Source organism: Barbus barbus (genome assembly GCF_936440315.1).
Source record: "Barbus barbus genome assembly, chromosome: 26".
In the NCBI taxonomy this organism is placed as follows: domain Eukaryota; kingdom Metazoa; phylum Chordata; class Actinopteri; order Cypriniformes; family Cyprinidae; genus Barbus; species Barbus barbus.
This window is the reverse complement of record NC_136754.1, coordinates 5,317,349-5,336,296: the sequence shown is the minus strand read 5'-3', so window position 1 is coordinate 5,336,296 and position 18,948 is coordinate 5,317,349. Positions and strand designations below refer to the sequence as shown.

Below are 18,948 nucleotides of genomic sequence, written 5' to 3'. Positions count from 1 at the left end.
CATGGCAGAAGATGGATTGTGGGATGTTTTCAGCTCAGTTCCTGCTTTTTCTCTCTCTCGCTCTGGTACTCTCCTCCAAAATGCCAATTTTCTTCCCTCGGTAACCGAAGCTGGGAACGCAGAACTCCATCTAAATGGCTGTGGGCTTATATAGGGCACATGGGGATTCCGGAATCTTTGGGGTATCTTAGCAACCGGCGCTAATGTGGTAACAGCGGTTCTGAGAGGGATTCAGAAACTGGATATGGAAGAAGGGACTGATTTTTGATGCTTTGACAAGCTGAAATGAGATGGTATAGGAAGTGGATTGGACAAGGAAGATTTTTGACCATTTATATTTGTGACACTGGACCACAAAACCAGTCATAAGTTGCATGGGTATATTTGTCGCAATAGCCAACGATACATTGTATGGGTCAAAATGATACATTTTTTTTAAATGCCAAAAATCATTAGAATATTAAGTAAAGATCATGTTCTATGAAGATAAGATATTTTGTAAATTTCCTACCGCAAATATATCAAAAGTTAATTTCTGATTAGTAATATGCATTCCTAAGAAATTCATTTGTACAACTTTTTCTGAATATTTAGATTTTTTGCACCCTCATATTCCAGACAGGGGCGGATGTAGTGAATTGGGAGCCCCAGGCAAATATAGGAACATTTGCACACATTTACCTAGATCAACCTTGAGGTTCCTTTTTTGTCATGTTGCTTGCTTCTGCACAATGGTGCCCCATAGTTGTGTCCAATGTTTCTACATTTTTCATGTACATGTTATAATGGGATTCTTTCATTTACATTTACATTTGTTCATTTAGCAGACACTTTTATTCTTTCATGTTGTAGACCACAAAATAGCAATTAATTTACCGTTGAGATACAAGTTTTAACAAAAAAAATAAATTATAAAATGATAGACCTCACAATTGAACATTTAAACCGTTTTTTAAGAAAAGGGATGAGTCAGAAGTATAAATTATTATATCATTTAAAACGGATTTATGTGGGTGGATTTTCTTTGGTCTGAACAAAAACTGGAGACTGGATTATTGACATGCACATTCATTCTCTGCCAGTAGGAGGTGCTTTTGGAACATCAGAAATATAGTGGTTTCCCCAGTAACGGCTGTAAACAAAGCAGTGCTCAGCTCATAAATGATACTTTATCAGGTAAAATGAAAATGCCATTGAAACCTTTTTGAAGACAATCAGTTCCCTTCAGAGGTTCATTCATATAAAAACTTGAATTAGTGAGAATGAGAAAAGTGTGAAAAAATATAGCCTATATTGATGAGGAAAGTCCACTGATGAGTTACCAGCGTACGCCTACATTTAATTTGAGTCATTTTAATTTAGGGCTGTCAATCGATTAAAATATTTAATCTCGATTAATCACATGATTGTCATGAGTTAACTCGCGAATAATCATAACTTAATCGGACATTTTTATCTGTTCTAAATGTACCTTAAAAGTTTTTAATACTTTTATCAATATGGGCATGGACAAATATGCATGCTTTATACAATATATGTTTATTATTAGTGAAACCATAGTTAACATAGAGCATAAAGAGTAGACGTGTTTCATAGGTCATAGATGTTTTTCAAAGAACTTGTTCATGTCTATTAGACACATGGAAAAAAAAGAAAATAGAAATACAAGGTTCCTATTACTTCTCTTTCTTTGCACTGAGCAATTTACTGACACTGAACAGAGCTGAACCGAGCAGATGCAGAGAGAGAGAGAGAGAGAGAGAGAGAGAGAGAGAGGTGTGTGCGTGCTGGGAAAGAGAGACCTCGCGTTCATGTGGCAGTCAGCTTCAGATGTATAATATTTTCATTGGCAACAAGCAGGATACACAAGAAGCATGTTCAACTCGGACACGCAGACGGTTGTCGTGGTAATAAACACGTAAACATCAACCGTTCGCGTGTCCACGCTTAATGCACATCTCCTATATGAAAAGCATTTAAGGGGGCCCTTGGCTTTTGGGGGCCCAAGGCAGTCGCTTACCTTTGCCTAATGGGTAAGTCCGCCCCTGATCCCAGATATTCAAATAGTTGTATCTCGGCCAAATATTGTCCTATCCAACATCAACGGAAAGCTTATTTAAACTTATGTATAAATTAAAAAATGTACCCTTATGACTGGATTTGTGGTCCACAGTCGCATTTATTAATTCAGCAGATGCTTTTATCTAACGTGACTTACAAATGAGGGAAATCACAAGCAATTTTTTCTAGTAAAGATATGTTTACTAGAAAGATATGTTCCTGTGTAACACTAGACAATAATAAACAGCATTCGGGGAAACTGACACATTATTGAATTGTATAATAAATTTGAATTGAATAGCAAACATGATGCAATTTAAATTTAAATGGACAAAATAGATTTAAAATAAACTTTGACTTAATTAGTTTATCAACTTTATTTTTTATTTATTTTATTTTTATTTTTAACGTGTGCAAAGTTTCAAGTGTTTTTGAGCAGGGGCCCCAAAACATTTAAAAAAATAAAATAAATATATCTCCAAGCAGCAATGACGGGCCCAAGCCCACAGCACCGCGGCTGTGCCTATTTATTTATTTATTGTAGTTATGTGCCTTATATGCATTAAAAATAGATAGTGTACATTTCTCTATCTTAAATTTAATAGTTGCCATTTAAATTCAAACTCCTTGAGAATAAACTTTTTATAAAATGTCTTCCTAATGGACTTCATACTTTGTCAAAACAGATGGTGAGATGCTCTTTACCTCCTATGTAGTGTGTGATGTGACAGGTGGCTTTGTTTCTGACCGAACTACATCACTGTCAGGCTACATCCATCACAGAAAGCAGCAGGTGTGTGTATTTGTGTCTAGGTACTGGAGTTTTGTGTGTTCTAACCTGTGTGTGTGTGTGTGCATCGTCCTCCTAACTCTGGTAACCTTCAGCTGCCACCTTCACACATCACCAGTGTATCGCTGTCTCTCGCTGTCTTGCTTATCGATTCCTCCTCCAGCAGCGGCGTTGGGCTCAGAGCTGGTGTCTGCTGCCGTGATTGACACCAGCTAACTGATAGGCTAACCCACTCTCTCCCTTCCCGCTTCTGATCCGTCCCACTCCTACTAATTGCGGTAAATGCCAAGTTTCTATGACAACCTTATTTACGTAATTGTGCCGTTGATGGGCTCGGCGCTCAGTCAAAAGACATGAAGAAAAGCATGCGCTGATGTCTCCAAAGATTTCTGAAGACTGCTATCATCCTGTCAGTCAACAGGAAGGTTCAGTGGGAATTTAGCCTGTTGCAACTTGGTTCAAAGTGCCTTTCATGTTCAGCTTACATGCATATATTTTCTTGGCTGTTTTCTCCTACATGAAAATCCAGATAGAACGAGATTCTGATGGGAGTTAGATGGTCAGAGCTGGTCATTTATCACCATTAGCTGGTCCAAGTGGATCTAGATAGTTAATTAGTTAGTTTGTGGACCTGGTGGCTTCAATTTGTGTGTATTTTGCTAATAATTAACTGTGGGAACACACTTCCTCATCTCGTGTGTGCATCTAGTAGTCCAGGGTAGAACTGCAGTGAAGATATGTGCAGTTAGAAATATTTTCTTCTTATTATTTTTTTTAAATGCATGCTGTCACAAGTGGCAAGGGTGTTGTATATGTTATCATGTATGTATATTTTCCTATACATACTTTTGAAAAACACTGTGTATGAAAATATACTATATAAACATGCATATGTAAATAAATACAAAATAATAGTAATTTACTACTTATTTAAAACGAGCTTTATATATATATATATATATATATATATATATATATATATATATATATATACAACTTAACTTAATATTCATTATTTATTATTATTATTATATTGGATATTCATACAATAGTTATTTTTAAATACAGTTCTCTTCAAATATCAAATATTTGGAAACTCCCTAGGCAAAGTGGTAACAATGGAAAAACAGCAGCAATAATGACTTTTTTTTTATTAGCATAACTTTATAGCTTTAATGATTGATGAATAAATAAAATATGTATATAAGTATAAATGAATAAATATATAAAATACTATTTGGTGAGCGATTTTGTAAAATATTGAAACCCAGTAATGTCTAAATGTAAATATGGCTCTATTTTTTTCACATACTGACCTGTTTGGTTGATCGTGTCATCCTGTGCTTGATCAGTTTTATAAGGTCTGTTCTCCAGAAACGTATTTAGTTAAAAAAATGAAAGATAATACATACCCTTCATTTTCAGTTTGCAGGTGATAATTTTAATATATTAACAGGCTCTTCTACATTACGCCTTAGCATAATCATTTTTTTGTAGAGTGACAGGGTCTCAGATCAGCCTGAAAGGCCACTAGATGTGGCCCACTTGTGACTTCTATTTAATCATAATTTTCCCTGCCTGTGAAAGTGCTTAGTCATGTTCCCAAGTGAACAATTTAACGGCTCTTTAATTAGCCCAGACTGTGAATGAGATCCCACAGCGAGCTTAATGACCAATGAGCCCCTTAATGACTAACGAGCCCTCTCAATTACACACACACACACCTGTCTTCTTGTCTGCATTCACACTACATAACATAGAATTAAGAAAGAAAAAAAAAAACTAAACCAAAAATGTATCATGACATCTGTTTTTTGGTACAATGTTGTTTTGTGTTAGCAGCGCTGTGTTATGGTGAAGCTATAATTAGCTAATAGCTTTTAGCAGAACAACGTCAATTATGCTAATTTTGATTAGTACCTTACTGTAAAAACACTTTCTGAATAAATTCCACTGTAGGCACACTAGTTTAAAATGTAATTTAATCATGATAGACACTAGTGACTGATATTACTGACTGATTTTTTTGACACATATACAAAGCAAACTTTGTTAACGGACGAATACAGTCACGTAAAATACATGTATTGTAAATTGGCCCTGGTTGTGTGGCAAATAAAGGCTTTTTCTGCAATCTAGAACATGCAAACTCAGGCTAACTAAAGAATCTGACACCACAGTCTGGCACATCTCGTGAAACACACTGACATGCTGACGTGGGCATGCAGTTGGACTGGTGCGTTTTGCAGGATAGTCAGAATCATTAGTGTTATGTGATGATGTGTAGTCACGCTCTGAGAGCCTGACTTCTTCCTGTTGAGTCAGAAAATTCAGTTTTTTTGACAGAAGTGCTGACCACTGTCATTAAAAAAAAAAAAAAAAAACACGTCAGCATAAATGTTCCACAAAAAAATTGTACATTGACGCATCATTTTTTAAGCTCTGCATCTTTAAATCATGCCATAGAATTATGAATGACTCTGGTATGGTCTTGGTCAATCATGATTGCACATACATTAGCTTGTGCATGATGACACATTATGCCTGGTTTTATGTCAGTATTCAGTAACATTAAAAATCATTGGTTCTTTCATATATTAAAACCAATGCTGATTCAAAATGTATAAATGTGTACAAGTACAAATAAGATTTGAGAGCTATGCTGGAGGGTAGGATTTTCAGTGAAATATATATTTGTAATTACTTCAATTACAATAAATAAAGAAAGAAAAACAGAAATCAAGGCAAATATAACTTGAACAGATTTGTGTGTGTGTGTGTGTGTGTATGCATGCATGCATAGTCAAGCTAAAATTATGCACGAAAGTGTAAAGGTATTCTTTATCGGAGTGTCTATTTACACTAAGTGCAAATAGCCCACCTTGTTGGCAAAGGCTATTTACACTAACTCCGCCCATCAACGTGTGATTGGGTTAGTCAAAAATAAAAAAGACGCTACTTTAGCATCAGTTTCAGTGGCGTAGATGGGAAGGCACATGCTTTTTGACCCAATCGATCCGAGTACGAGCCCGCCTTTTGCTGAATTTTTTTCTCCCTTTTCAAATCTCATGTCACATCAGAAAGGCATATATTTTCAATAAAAATGAAGGAAAAAATTAAAAAGCTGATAATAAAAGTATCGGGTAGGGTTAGGGTCGGTGTAGGGAGGGCTTTATTGTCCCAATAAGGTTTCATCCATTTAATAATTTTTATTAAAACTATAATTTACACTACGTTATTATTGCGTAATGTTTTATAATTTACTGCAATACTGAGGTGCAGATAATTTGCAAGTAGTATAAATAGCAGAAAATCTAGCTATTTTAACATTGTGTAAATGGAATCCATTGCTATTTGCACTTAGTGTAAATAGTATCTATTGCTAAAAAAATATGCTATTTATGCTTAGTGTAAAAAATACAGTAAAAGTAATGTATTGCGATTTACAATAGCACTTTTCTATTGCAATATTTTAAAATGTAATTTATTCTTGTGATGCAATCATTCTAATATAAATTTGCTGATGAAGAAACATTTCTTATTATTATCAGTATTAAATCAGTACTGCTTCATATTTTTGTGGCTAGTGATAGAAATCTGATAGAAATTCTGATAAAAGTTTCAGTAACACTTTATTTTAGGGTCTCTTGAGGGTTACTGAACATATTTCTTTAAGGCGGTGTGGAGGGCCACCCTTTCCTAAAGACCTGTTGAGTCTCTGCTGTGGATCTCAGATGAAAGCGGACCAGGAAATTACTAAGACTGCTTGCAATATCCGTCCTAGCTGAGTCCACATCTGTCAAACAGGCCAGGCCAGGGGTCTTTCCCTTAAAATCACGACAGACAGTGAAAACAACTGTACAAATGAACAGCATCCCTAGCAGGCTAGCTCAATCCCATCAGCCATTACCACACCAGATAATGAAACAATCATCAACTTCTCTTTCTCACTCATTGTTGGTCATCGTTGCATAAAGTGACAAGGTACGTGCGTGCAGGGCCGAGAGACCCAGGCGTAATCCACGGGATTGCAACCTAAGCTCGATAAGGCGGACGAGAGCTGCCCATATCCTGGACACTGCCCTGAATGTTCCCGGAATGTTCCCCTTCAGGCAGCCAGCCGCAGCTGGGAAGCACCTTCTCAGAACTTGTGGATTATAGAGGAAAAACAACGGCTGGGTTTGAGGAAAAACTCTCTCCCACCGCACAAACACGCACAGAACGCTCAAAATCCCACAAGCCTCCATGTATGTTTTTGTTTCCCTAAAGAAAGCAGGAGTTTGGGATGACTCATTATGGATGAAGAGTGTTGTTTTGATGTTTGAAATATCTACATCCCATTAGCGGCCTACTCTCCTCTGCTCTGATGTTCTCTGAGTTTATCCAGAAACACACTCTCGAACGCAAACATTGGGATTCGAGTGTTTGCCCACAAAGAGAATTGTTTATATGGCGTGTGAGTGATGGATCTGCTCTGGGTTTGTGACACAGATATGTTAAACTTCACCATGTTTTGTGGATTTTAACAAACCCCTAACCATAAGCATTAAACTTTGGGGCGTAACACGATCTGTGCCGTTTACGGACATGGTACCTCAAATCATGCGGCTTCTTGGGAAGAGCTACTATAACTATCCTAAGTCCTTCTCATTTGCTGTATTTTTCCTCACTCATCGCTGTAGTCCCGAGGTCTTTCGGAGTGTTTATGATGTGCTAATCTAATGAGATGGCTCCCTGCAGACTGTTTAATATCTCTTAAATGGAGCGATAACCTCAGGTCAACAATTCTTGAATTTTAGGGAATCTTCCTCCACACTTTCACACTCGTACAGCCTTCACAGGAATATACACTTGGCACAATAGTTTTACTCACGCTTACGTCTCCGTACTCCCTGAGCTATTTAACAAAGAGTCGTGGGGCAATTGTGGCCTAATGGATAGAGTGTCGGACTTGAACCTGAAGCTTACGGGTTCGAGTCTCAGGTCCGGCAGGAATTGTAAGTGGGGGGAGTGAATAACCAGCGCTTTCTGAGGTGAGACCCTTGAGCAAGGCACCGAACCCCCAACTGCTCCCCAGGCGCCACAGCATTGGCTGCCCACTGCTCCGGGTGTGTGTTCACGGTGTGTGTGTTCACTACTCAGTGTGTGCACTTGGATGGGTTAAAAGCACAAATTTCCGAGTATGGGTTACCATACTTGGCCACACGTCACTTCACTTAAAAACCTACCGTCTATGAAAACCCATAGATATGAATATATATAATAAGTGCATATAATTTCTTAATGCCTTATTACCATTATTTTATTTTTAACTGGATATTGTATATTTAATTGTGCATTTTAATTTTCCCTATTTTTAAATGTAGATTTTGTTTTGCATCAATTAATGGTCACCTTAAGTTATTTTTTAAAAACACAAATAATTTAATAACACTGTTTAATGTAATCTTTAGAAAATGTCAAAATTAAATTAAACAAATTAATTTTTATTCTGTAAATTAAATTGTTGTGATGCTTCATTTTACTTAAAATGATAGATTTTACTTTTATGTGTTTTATTGAATTTATTTAGTCCAATATTATTAGCTATTTATTAGTCATCAGCCAGAATGTTTATATATTGGTGCATTATGGCATTCACAATTAACTAAACATGAAAAAGTTCCTCAGCTGTTGATTATAGTTTTTCCATCTCCCTATTTATAATTTTTTTGCAGCAGCTTTTGCAGACATTTTGTCCATTGCACATGAATCCAGTCCTATCTAGTCATAAAGATGTAAAGACTGAATTTAGGCAGTTTGATGTGTGCAGAACCAAGCTGAAAATAAGCATTATAACCAATCAGAGAAGCTTTAAAACCAAACTCAAATGTAAATAATTTGGAATTACAGTATGTTTCATGGTCACTCTGTAATGGTGTTTCCCAAACACACCGGCTGCAAGCAACATAGCAAAACTAAAACTCACCCATTATAATCAACACAGTGTAAATACCAGATCTATTTTGCAGTGTATACAGCTTCAGTGAGTCCAGAACAGTGAACGAGCACTGGACTGCAGGGCTCAAAACATCACGTGAATCAGTGTAAATCTGCTGTGACAGCTTTGTTGATTGTAATAAAATGGGAGTGTTCATCATAATGCTCACTTTCGGTGTACAATTTGTGAAATACTTGCCTAACAGTGTAGTTTTTCTTGCTGCTAAGTGGGTCAGTGTAAAGTTGACCACTTTTTCAGTGATTGCAGAAATGCTGTGTTTGTGCATGTGGGTGTTGTTTTTGTGACCTCTGCTAGTGGTTTAGTCCTCCTACATGTAGCTCTGACCCAGTCTGACCGCATCCCTATGGAGAAGACTGTGGCAACTCTCTGCGTTTACAGAAGTCATTGTGAACACAACATTTCTCTCTCACTCAATCACACAAACACTCAGGAGATCCTTCACTGGAATCTATAAAAGCTTATGCAGCTGCATATGTCTGTCTATCTGTCTGTCTGTCTAGGTGAAATGTCTTTTTAATATCACTTTTTAATATCATATTCCCATTGTCCATTTTAATCAGACTACTTAATATCTTTTTGTCAGTTAAAGTTGTATTTTAGTCGATGATCATTTGAAAAATTATAAATATATCTGTTATATAAACTGTAATGGACCAAATTTTAACCAAACATCTATACATTTTGAAAAAGAAAAGTATAGTGCTTTTCACAATACATATGCAATACATATTTATTTTTAAATAAATTAATACTTGTATTTGGCAAGGATGCATTGAATTGATTGGGAGTGACATCAAAAACATGTGTAATGTTGTAAAAATATTCCTATTTCAAATGAAATTTTGTATTCATTAAGGAATCCTGAAAAAGTATCGGTTATCTAAAAAATATTAAGCAGCACAACTATTTATAACATTGATAATAAGAAGAAATGTTTCTTGAGCACCAAATCAGCATATTATGTAACACCGATGGCTGGAGTAATAACTGCTGAAAATTCAGGTTTGCCATCACAAAGGTAAATTATATTTTAAAATGTATGAATATAGAAAACAATTATTATTATTATTATTAATTTTATCACACTAATGCAGCCTTGGTGAGCATAAATGACTTCTTTCAAAAACATAAAAAAAAAAAATCTTACAAACCCCAGACTTTTGAATGGTATTGTATGTTTCATTGTGAACAGCATAATTGTAATAGTTTTATTATCAATAGTATGTAATTTAGCTAAAATAATGTTTAATAATGATAGTCTCAGGCTTTAATGAGCATGTACAAGGAACAAGTTCCTGGATTTTCCAAAGTTAGCAAGGTGCATGCCATTAAAAACTTCAGATGTTTTATGTAAATGAGATCTGTACATCTATATATATATTTCTCTCTATGAGATTTAAGAATTACCCATTAATAAACTTCATGTAAATACATGGTTGGACATTTTACATTTACAGTCAGATTGCCTCTTTTTAGAACTGTGCTTCTTAGCTAAAATAAGCTTCAGGGTGGATCAGACTTTATTGTACCTGTATGCAAAGTGCATCCATGGGACAGCATTAAATGAAAATAACTTCATATTTTGATAATTAAATTGAATTTTTTTTTTTTTTTTACCTCTGTGTCACTTCTTCTTTATAGCCTTTATTCATCTGTGTCTTTCCTCTCCACTCTGTCTCTCTTGTTGGCCTTTATTATGCTTCTGCTGAATGCTCTTTATCAGAGCTGCTCTATAAAGGTGGATTGCCAGGTAACAGAAGGTCAACCTCCCTTTTAAACGGTCACCGTGGCTGCAGTCTGAGAACTGAATAAACAAATCCGTGTCAAATATGCTCATTATAGCTCGTAAGGACAGTCAGTGATGGAACACACCTCCTCATAAGGGGCCTTTGTTATTGTCGCTGATAAATTCATTCAATTTAGACACTCACAAGATTTAAAAGCAGAAATGTTGAGCTTTTTTTAAGCATTTCAATCTGAATTCTTCACTACAAGAAGTTGTACAGCTGTCTTTTTGCAGTTAGCTTTTCTAGCTGAATGAACAGTTTATAATATAAAAAAATCCAATTTGAACGATTAATAAATTATAACAATTATTTAGGCTACATGCAAAAACTACACCTATATAAATAATATTTATTTATTTATTTTAATTGGCAGCAAGCCACAAATTTGGAATATTCTTGTAATGTTTTATAGATTATTTTCGTTTGTGTTTTGAATGAATAATTATAAATATTAGGACAGTTCAGGATATAATTGGCTGGGTATTTTGAGTGTGTTTTTAGGCTCTTTAGGCTGCTATCCAAAGTGTCATGTGATAATTGGGGTCCTTCAGGGATGGCTGTTTTATTGATCGTCTAAATGCTTGACCATGCAGCATCAGCACAGGCCCGGTACTGAGCAGAGTATTACTGTACCAATCAGAGACATGGGGACATAATCAGAGATGGGGCTAATTAGCTAAAAAAAAAACACAAAGTAATCTGATGTGAAATATTCATTACAATTGAGCTTAAATTGGAAGTAGATTTGCATTTCCTGAAGGAAATAGCAGTGAATAAGATTAAGTTATAAATCTTAGTTGGCAATATCAGTGCAGTGATGTTTTTAAAACACTGAAATAATACTGATCCTTTTTTGTAGTATTTTGAGTGTTTATTTAACTTTGTAAAATGTTGATACAAAACTTAATTTTTGCATGTTTGCAGCTAATATTAATTAATTATATCTTAGAAAAAATACAGCTTGATTGGACATGCTTCAAAAAAATTTAATAAAATATAATCTGTTCATAAACCAAGTATGCCAGTTTGGCAAAAGTTGTTGGTTGTGGCTTATTTCACTCTGCTCTTTGCATCATAATTTAAAAAAAAGTAATATTAATATTTTGATAATATATTTTATTTAAGGGTTCAGAGTCTAGGTAAACCATAAAAACCATACAGAAAGCACTGAAAAACATTATAATGTGACCATAGAGAGCTATACAGACCGATAGTTGGTGTAATCTATAGATTTGATAGGTTGTTCCTTTCCATTTTATAAAGCCTATTCCTATTTTAATAGTCAAAATCCAAATAAAAATGTTCATTAACATATTTTTGTGTTTCTGTTTTAAAACTATATGCAGTTACTTCCAGTCTGCTGCTCTGCACTGCTAAAACCCAGATTTAAAATCAAGACGTCGTCTGGCAAAATCACCATACACACAAGTTAAAGACAACAGCTGTGCAGTGATTTCAGCTATATTTATTTGTGAAATGATAACGAGAGAACAGACATTACAAATGACAGAATGTGCGACTTTGTTTGTTTGTTTGCTAACCACCAAAAAGATTGCCAAAACTGCCAAATATATGTAAATATCCCCAAAATAGCTACTTATCATAAAACGTTAATAAAAGTCACAGCAACAATGAGAAAGTCACATAATTTGGTGACAAAATCCCCAAATTGGCAATGCTGAGAAACAAAGGTCATGGGTAATGGTCGTGTTTCCCATCAGAGTCATGAATGTACCAATCCACTTTTCTCTCTCTTTTTCTCTCAGTCCATCTTTCCTACCACAACACCACAATGCTGAATCATCTTACAATCAGCGAGGCTGCAAGTCACGCCGACGAGGATTTAGAGTCAAAATCTGATATATAAAAACAATGACCTCTGTTATCCCTGAATCAGTCTAGCTTTAAATACCCAGTGCTTGGACTCAAAAATTTTGACGACTGAATTTGGCTCCTTCATGAGACTTTAACCAAATCCAAGAGAACGCTTTCCTTTCTTGTCTTCGTTTCTTTCTTTTAAGAAAATAGTTTTTTTTAGTCTTTGCAAATGAGCACCTCCCAATGGGACTTAAGTAGCAAAGTCTGCAGCACATGCAGTTTTGGTTACATGGCAAATGATAGTATCTGAATACATTCTTTCCTACAGAGTTTCATAAGTGAAGCCAGGTTGTGACCAGTGGGACATGCAAGTCACCCAGAGAGAGACTGATGGAAGAAATAAACCAAAGGGGAGACTGATAGGTGGAATAAACCTAAGGATGAAATGATGGAAGGGAAAAAAACATAGCGGGCGGCTTGAATGCTGGTGTGGTTGCTGCGAAGTGCAAATGCTTTTACAGAGAGCTGGCAGGTGTTTTGATTTTTGTGGTATTTTGTAGCTTTAGAGTCAGCTTTGAGAGCTTTTCCACTTGAGCAAACCAGACGATGTGACATACTCTCCAGAGATTTGTAGTTTTGCTTTTCTGTCTGTTATGTGCAGGTTGTTGAGACAGTCTGGTTATGATTGTAAATAGCGCAGCTATTTTAGTTCCCTGGTTATGAGCTCTGTAAGATAAACAAGTGTTTTCTGCCTTAAATGTACATAAATAACAATGCATTTATTTTAAATATACCAGTCTCTCTTATTCCCTTAGTGAAAAATAAATGTACTAAAATTTATTTGAAATACGATTATTTCATGCCAAGCATGCTACAAATACATTTACATATTTATAAAACTACTTTGCAATTGAACTTTTGGTATACTAAACTGGTATACTTAAAGTCTGCTAAATTGGAACAACTAATTTTGTACTTTATGCACTTTAATTGTGCGTTAATTGTGCGAAGTAGTAATGAAGTCCAGCTAAAGATATACTGAAGTATATTTGATTGTGCTAAAGTGGAACGATTGCAACTATACTTTAGGTACACTTTAAATATCTTGCATTTAAAGACCGATGTTATTCAAAGATTATACAGTCCTCATCAATAGTGACATTAAAAGACATTTTAGGTTTAATGTTAAGAAATGTGCATTATGCATGTGTAGTACTCCAAATAAATTTTAATTATAATTTATAAATCTCGAGCGATATGTCAGTTAATAGATGTTAATAGATTTGAACTACTTGTATTTTAAATGAAATAAATGTATTTTAAATATATTACTTTTTTTTACTATGGTCAGTTTAGTGAACCGCTGTAACACTGCAAGCTACTAATAAAACATTTATCAACTACTTTTTAGTATCCTGGCTGAAGTTTAACAGCTTTACTGTATGATTGTGACTGTAACCATAGCTTCTTCCACACGCATATAAGTACAGTATCTCATGAAAACTTTGAAATACTCTTTCTTAAAATGCACCTAAACTTCTGTATTCAAGTGTTTGTTGAAATTTTGTGTGGGTTTTCTGTTAATTGGTGACTAATTGGCAAGTCTTACCCAACTGCCTCTTTCTCTCTCACACACCCTCGACAGAGACAAACATTCACACACACACACACACACACACACACACACACACACAGAGAGACACACACACACACCGACACAACAACCTTTCCCACACCAGAAAGCTGTCAGATAGACCGATCCCTGACAGCTTCTCGGTGCACAGCATGAAACCTGTGAACGAGAAGGCTGAACTTAAGTATTAGAGAGCAAACAGGTCTTCTTGGAGAATATTTGAGAAATTTCAGAGAAGATGATTCAGCCCGTAATCACTTTGGATAATGGCAATTATGCTCTCAGACTTCATTGCTGTTCTTGAGCATGCCAGGGTAATGATTGTGAGCTGATAACTTTATTAGCATGAAAGAGAGTTATGACAGAGGCTGATTTTGTTCTTGGTCCTGTGGCTGCTAATGAGATCATGGCTGTTTTTGGCATGAACGTTGTTTTCCATCCCACACATAGAGCGTTACTGTTTGGGTTCTTAATTTCAGAGCTGGCAAAGTCTGCATAAAACATATTTAAAATAAACAAATATGTTTGTTGGCATGGATGAAGTGATTTTTTGGATTCATTGGATTTCCTCATTAGAGAGGGAGAAGACGAGACAGGATGAGAGACAGAAATATGAAAGATAAGACAAATGTACTTTTGTGAACTTTCACGTTATGTTATATATTTTTATTGCAATATATTTTTTATATTATATGTGTGTGTGTGTGTGTGTATATACATGTGTGTATATATATATATATATATATATATATATATATATATATATATATATATATATATATATATATATATATATATATATATATATATAGAGAGAGAGAGAGAGAGAGCAGAAAATGTGAAATTAGTCTGCAGATTTCTTCTGGGCACACTCATGAGTATATGGAAAGTCTTACGCCGTACGCACCATAGAGCTTCATTTTCTATTGTTTTATAATCGACAAGCCTTCAGTGTCATCCACACCTCACAAAACACGCAAAGCCTTCTCCTCCGCCAGAACAATCACCTTTATTCTCACCAAGGATAGGCTGCTCATTGTCCATTGTTCTGCATAACAACAAACGCATTAGGTCGCAGAATCCGATGCTTAAGGAGTCGTGAGACTGCCTGAGAGCCGGGGATATTAGTCATTAGGATGTCACTGCCGAATGGCTGGAAACTTTGACAGGAGAGTTAATTTGCTTTGGTGTGTGGATAGCAAAGGCTTTTAATACCAAGTCGTGCTTTTCGATGCCAGAAACTCCTCCTTTGGTCCAAGACACCCTAGATAGCCTCCTGTGGTCATGCGATTAAGTAGCATTAATGGGAAAACACTCACATGTTAAGATATAAGATGTGAGTTTAGAAAAAGCTACTCAAGTAACTTAGCAACTTCAGAATTCACTTTTGAGGTTTGACTGTGTTTAATTTATGAGAACAAAATGTGAAAGTTTCTTCAAGTAAATGTAACCACAGAGCTTGTTTGCCCATAAATCGTAACTGCTTTTCTAAAAACCCATAGTAAATTCATGAGGGAACCCATGGCGAATTAGCCTCCGGGTTGGCCTACAAATTGCCATCATGACTGAACTGCTCTATAGAGAGAGGAAACGCAGGGCTGCAGGGACTATAAAAGGGTAAAAACAAGGGAAAGACAGGCAAAGATTAATGATAAAGAGAGAGATGAATGTAAAGGGCATGGAAGACAGGGACAGGGCGATTGCAGGTTAAAGAAAAGAGATATTACAGAGCTACAAAACTTTTCATTGAGACCAGATCAGGTGAGGGCGTGCAGCAGTCAGCAGCACAGAGGAATTCTGGGTAATGGGAGGTGGGAAGGTTTTTAATGTGACAGAAAAGTACAGTCTTGCCACACAGCAATAAGGACTCCATTTCTCAGATTTATAGCTGATTGGCTGTCTATTTCACTTCCTGATGAGGAACTGTTGCCTCAACAATGAGACACCGTGTCAGACATGTGACTGTACTGTTGCTGCTCCCTCTCATTATCTCTCTCTTTCTCTCTTTCTCAGCTCTCACAGAAGCTGATGTATCCAAAGAAGCAGTGAAGGTCTCCTCCCACGACTCACCCATCACACAGAACACATCTTCATCGGATGTGTCTCTTTCCAGGGCCAGCTTCATCATCATCATCCTCGCTCTGGGGCTGCACTGGCCCTTCATTTGAAAGGCCAACAAGCGCATACACACACAATGATCATATACACACACGGGTGAACATCATGAAGAAATGTCAGGGTCTCATTTCCTCCACAAATCAAAAGAAAAAAAAAAGAAATACATTTATATTTTACAGTGAAAATGATGCATTTTACAAATTTGGCATTTTGGCATGATTTAATTCACAATTAAATAATTCATGGTTATATTTTTTTTATTAGCCATTACTCTGTTCTTCAGTGTCACATGATCATTCAGAAATGATTCTAGTATGCTGCATTATTAATGTTGGATATTAAATGTTAATGTTGGAAACAAATCAAAATAGAAAGATTTAATTTACACTACTTTTAAAAAGTTTGGAGTCCGTACATTATTAGGCTATATTTTTTTTAATTGAAAGAATTTTTTTTTCAGCACAGATATGTTAAATTGATAAAAAGTGATAGTGAAGATATTGTTACAAAATATTTCTATGTTGAATAAATGCTGCTATTTAACATTTTATTCATAAGTGATTCCTGAAAATCACAGGTATCACAGGTTCCAAAAAATATTAAGCAGCACAAATGTTTCCAAAACTGATAATAAATCAGCATATTAGAATGATTTCTGAAGGATCATGTGACACTAAAGACTGGAGTAATAACTGGTGAAAATTCAGCTTTGCCACAACAGGAATAAACTATATGTTAATATATAATAAAATAGAAAACTGTTATTTTAAATGTAAAAAATATTACTGTTTTTGATCAAATAAATGCAGCCTTGATGAGCATACATTTTAAAAAAAAAATACTTTTCATTCTAGCAATTCTGCTTTGCATTGCAGGATACTAAGAATTGGTATCGGAGGGCATTTTTTTTAAATTTAATTTAAATTTGGTTAATTTTTGGTAAATATATATATTATAGTATATAATAAGCACCATGGTCTTAATGCTTAATATAATTTTTTGTTTCTTTCTTTTGATTTTTGGGTGAAACATGACCAGGTCAGTTCCTTACAGTTCATATGAGTTCACCCACACTGTATCCCTAAATATTCACATTGCAAGGTTGATTTATTATGTTCCCAACCCCATTTATGTGAAAGACTCCAGTAGGGAGACTAGCTGTGCTCTCTGGGGTTTAAGTGTTAACACTCTTCACAGACTTTTAATATCAGAACAAAACTGTTATCATCACTGACTGGGACTGTGGAATGCATGACAAAATATGTGCATCTGTGGAAACATCGCTCATGACCACACAACAAAAAGAAAACAGAATCTGTCTGCATAGTAAGCAAGGGATTTTACCACCATACGCACACATACATGCGCATTATTGAATGAAACTATGAATGATATGCACATTGTACTATGTATATAGTTTGAACTGGCGCTGAATTTATAGCATAACGAATGTTTAAGTATCACACAAACTTTTTTTTTTAAGACTTCTTCAGCTGTGACTGAAACCCACACAAACACAGTTATAATGACATACATCTTACAAAATATTGTCAATGTTCTTGGGCTTTGCTGTTACCTGTTTGCACGACTTTCATGGATTTAACGGGCTCAAAGGATCCCTTAAATACTTAAATTATTTTAATTCCCACATTTAGCTTCCAAGTGCCCAGCTTTTCTAAGAAAACACACTTTTAACTTAAAGATGATAGTTTATTAAACATATTTGAGATATACGGTGTCATTTGGAGTATACCCTGTCAGGTTCATATTTTACAGAATTACATATTTGAAATTGCACTAAACTTGCTTTATTCAAACTAAAAAAAAAAAAAGTTTTGTGTTTCCCCTCAAAAGTGTGGTACAGGTTTGCGTGAATGTTGTTTAATGAAAAAAAAAGAAAAAAAAAAATCACAGATATGCAGAATGCCTTTCTTTTATAAATAATGAACTTAAAGCAAAGCAATGCAAGATGTTTAGAGATACCAAATATTTTCTATAATAGCTTTAGCAATCTGTTCATAGCAACATAAATCATTATTTCCTATTATATGTTAACATTTAAAAGTCAGTATTAAAACATTGCTATAGTTCTTACACAGAAGCAAAGAAGGTCTGATGAGTCTGTAAACATTTTTAAGGTTTATGCGTTTTCTTTTTGTTGTTGTAGTTGCTGTGTCTGATTGCACATGAATTGCTACATTTGATTTCCCTCATGTATCTCTGATGTTGGTTCTATAATGTTTTTATATGAATGTTCACGAATCTTCATATACATTCTTACATTTGCAAACCAACCATTTAGCCTCAGATAACACAGATACACCTACAGGGTGCGAATTACAGGGGGTTAAACCCCACAAATTAGAGACGGAACAAAGGGTTTGGGGTTGTACCTTGTGGTTGCTTTTACCTGAGTGGTTTCCATTAGGTCCAATTTTGGGTTGTGCATTGACAACGTCATGTCATTGTCACTTTATTATAGCACATATCACAAATGTATGTCAAAACGTTTAGAATTTCCTTTAAACAGATTTTAAGATGCAAACAGTTGTCTAAAAACAATTTGGGGCTTGCATGATTATCTTAGAGAAATAAAGAAGAATAAGAGGAGTTCATCCAAAAAAATGCTGTTATTATTTAATCAACTTCACCCTCAGAATATTGTGAAAGAAAGTCATACAAGTTTCGAATGGCATCAGGGTCAGTAAATGACAGAATTTAAATTTTTGAGTGTATTGTT

The 18,948-nt window shown here is 35.2% G+C and overlaps 1 protein-coding gene across 3 annotated transcripts in view; it reads left to right on the top strand.

Annotated features, from left to right (window-relative positions):
- Positions 1-18,095, top strand: part of LOC306845520 (glypican-5-like) — a 138,089-nt gene extending 119,994 nt beyond the window's left edge. For all 3 annotated transcript variants that reach the window (XM_079378383.1, XM_079378382.1, XM_079378384.1), the window contains one exon: positions 16,104-18,095. In XM_079378383.1, the coding sequence (XP_079234509.1) occupies positions 16,104-16,258 (155 nt within the window). In that variant the 3' untranslated portion in view covers positions 16,259-18,095. The remainder of the gene's footprint in view (positions 1-16,103) is intronic.
- Positions 18,096-18,948: the final 853 nt, after the last annotated feature.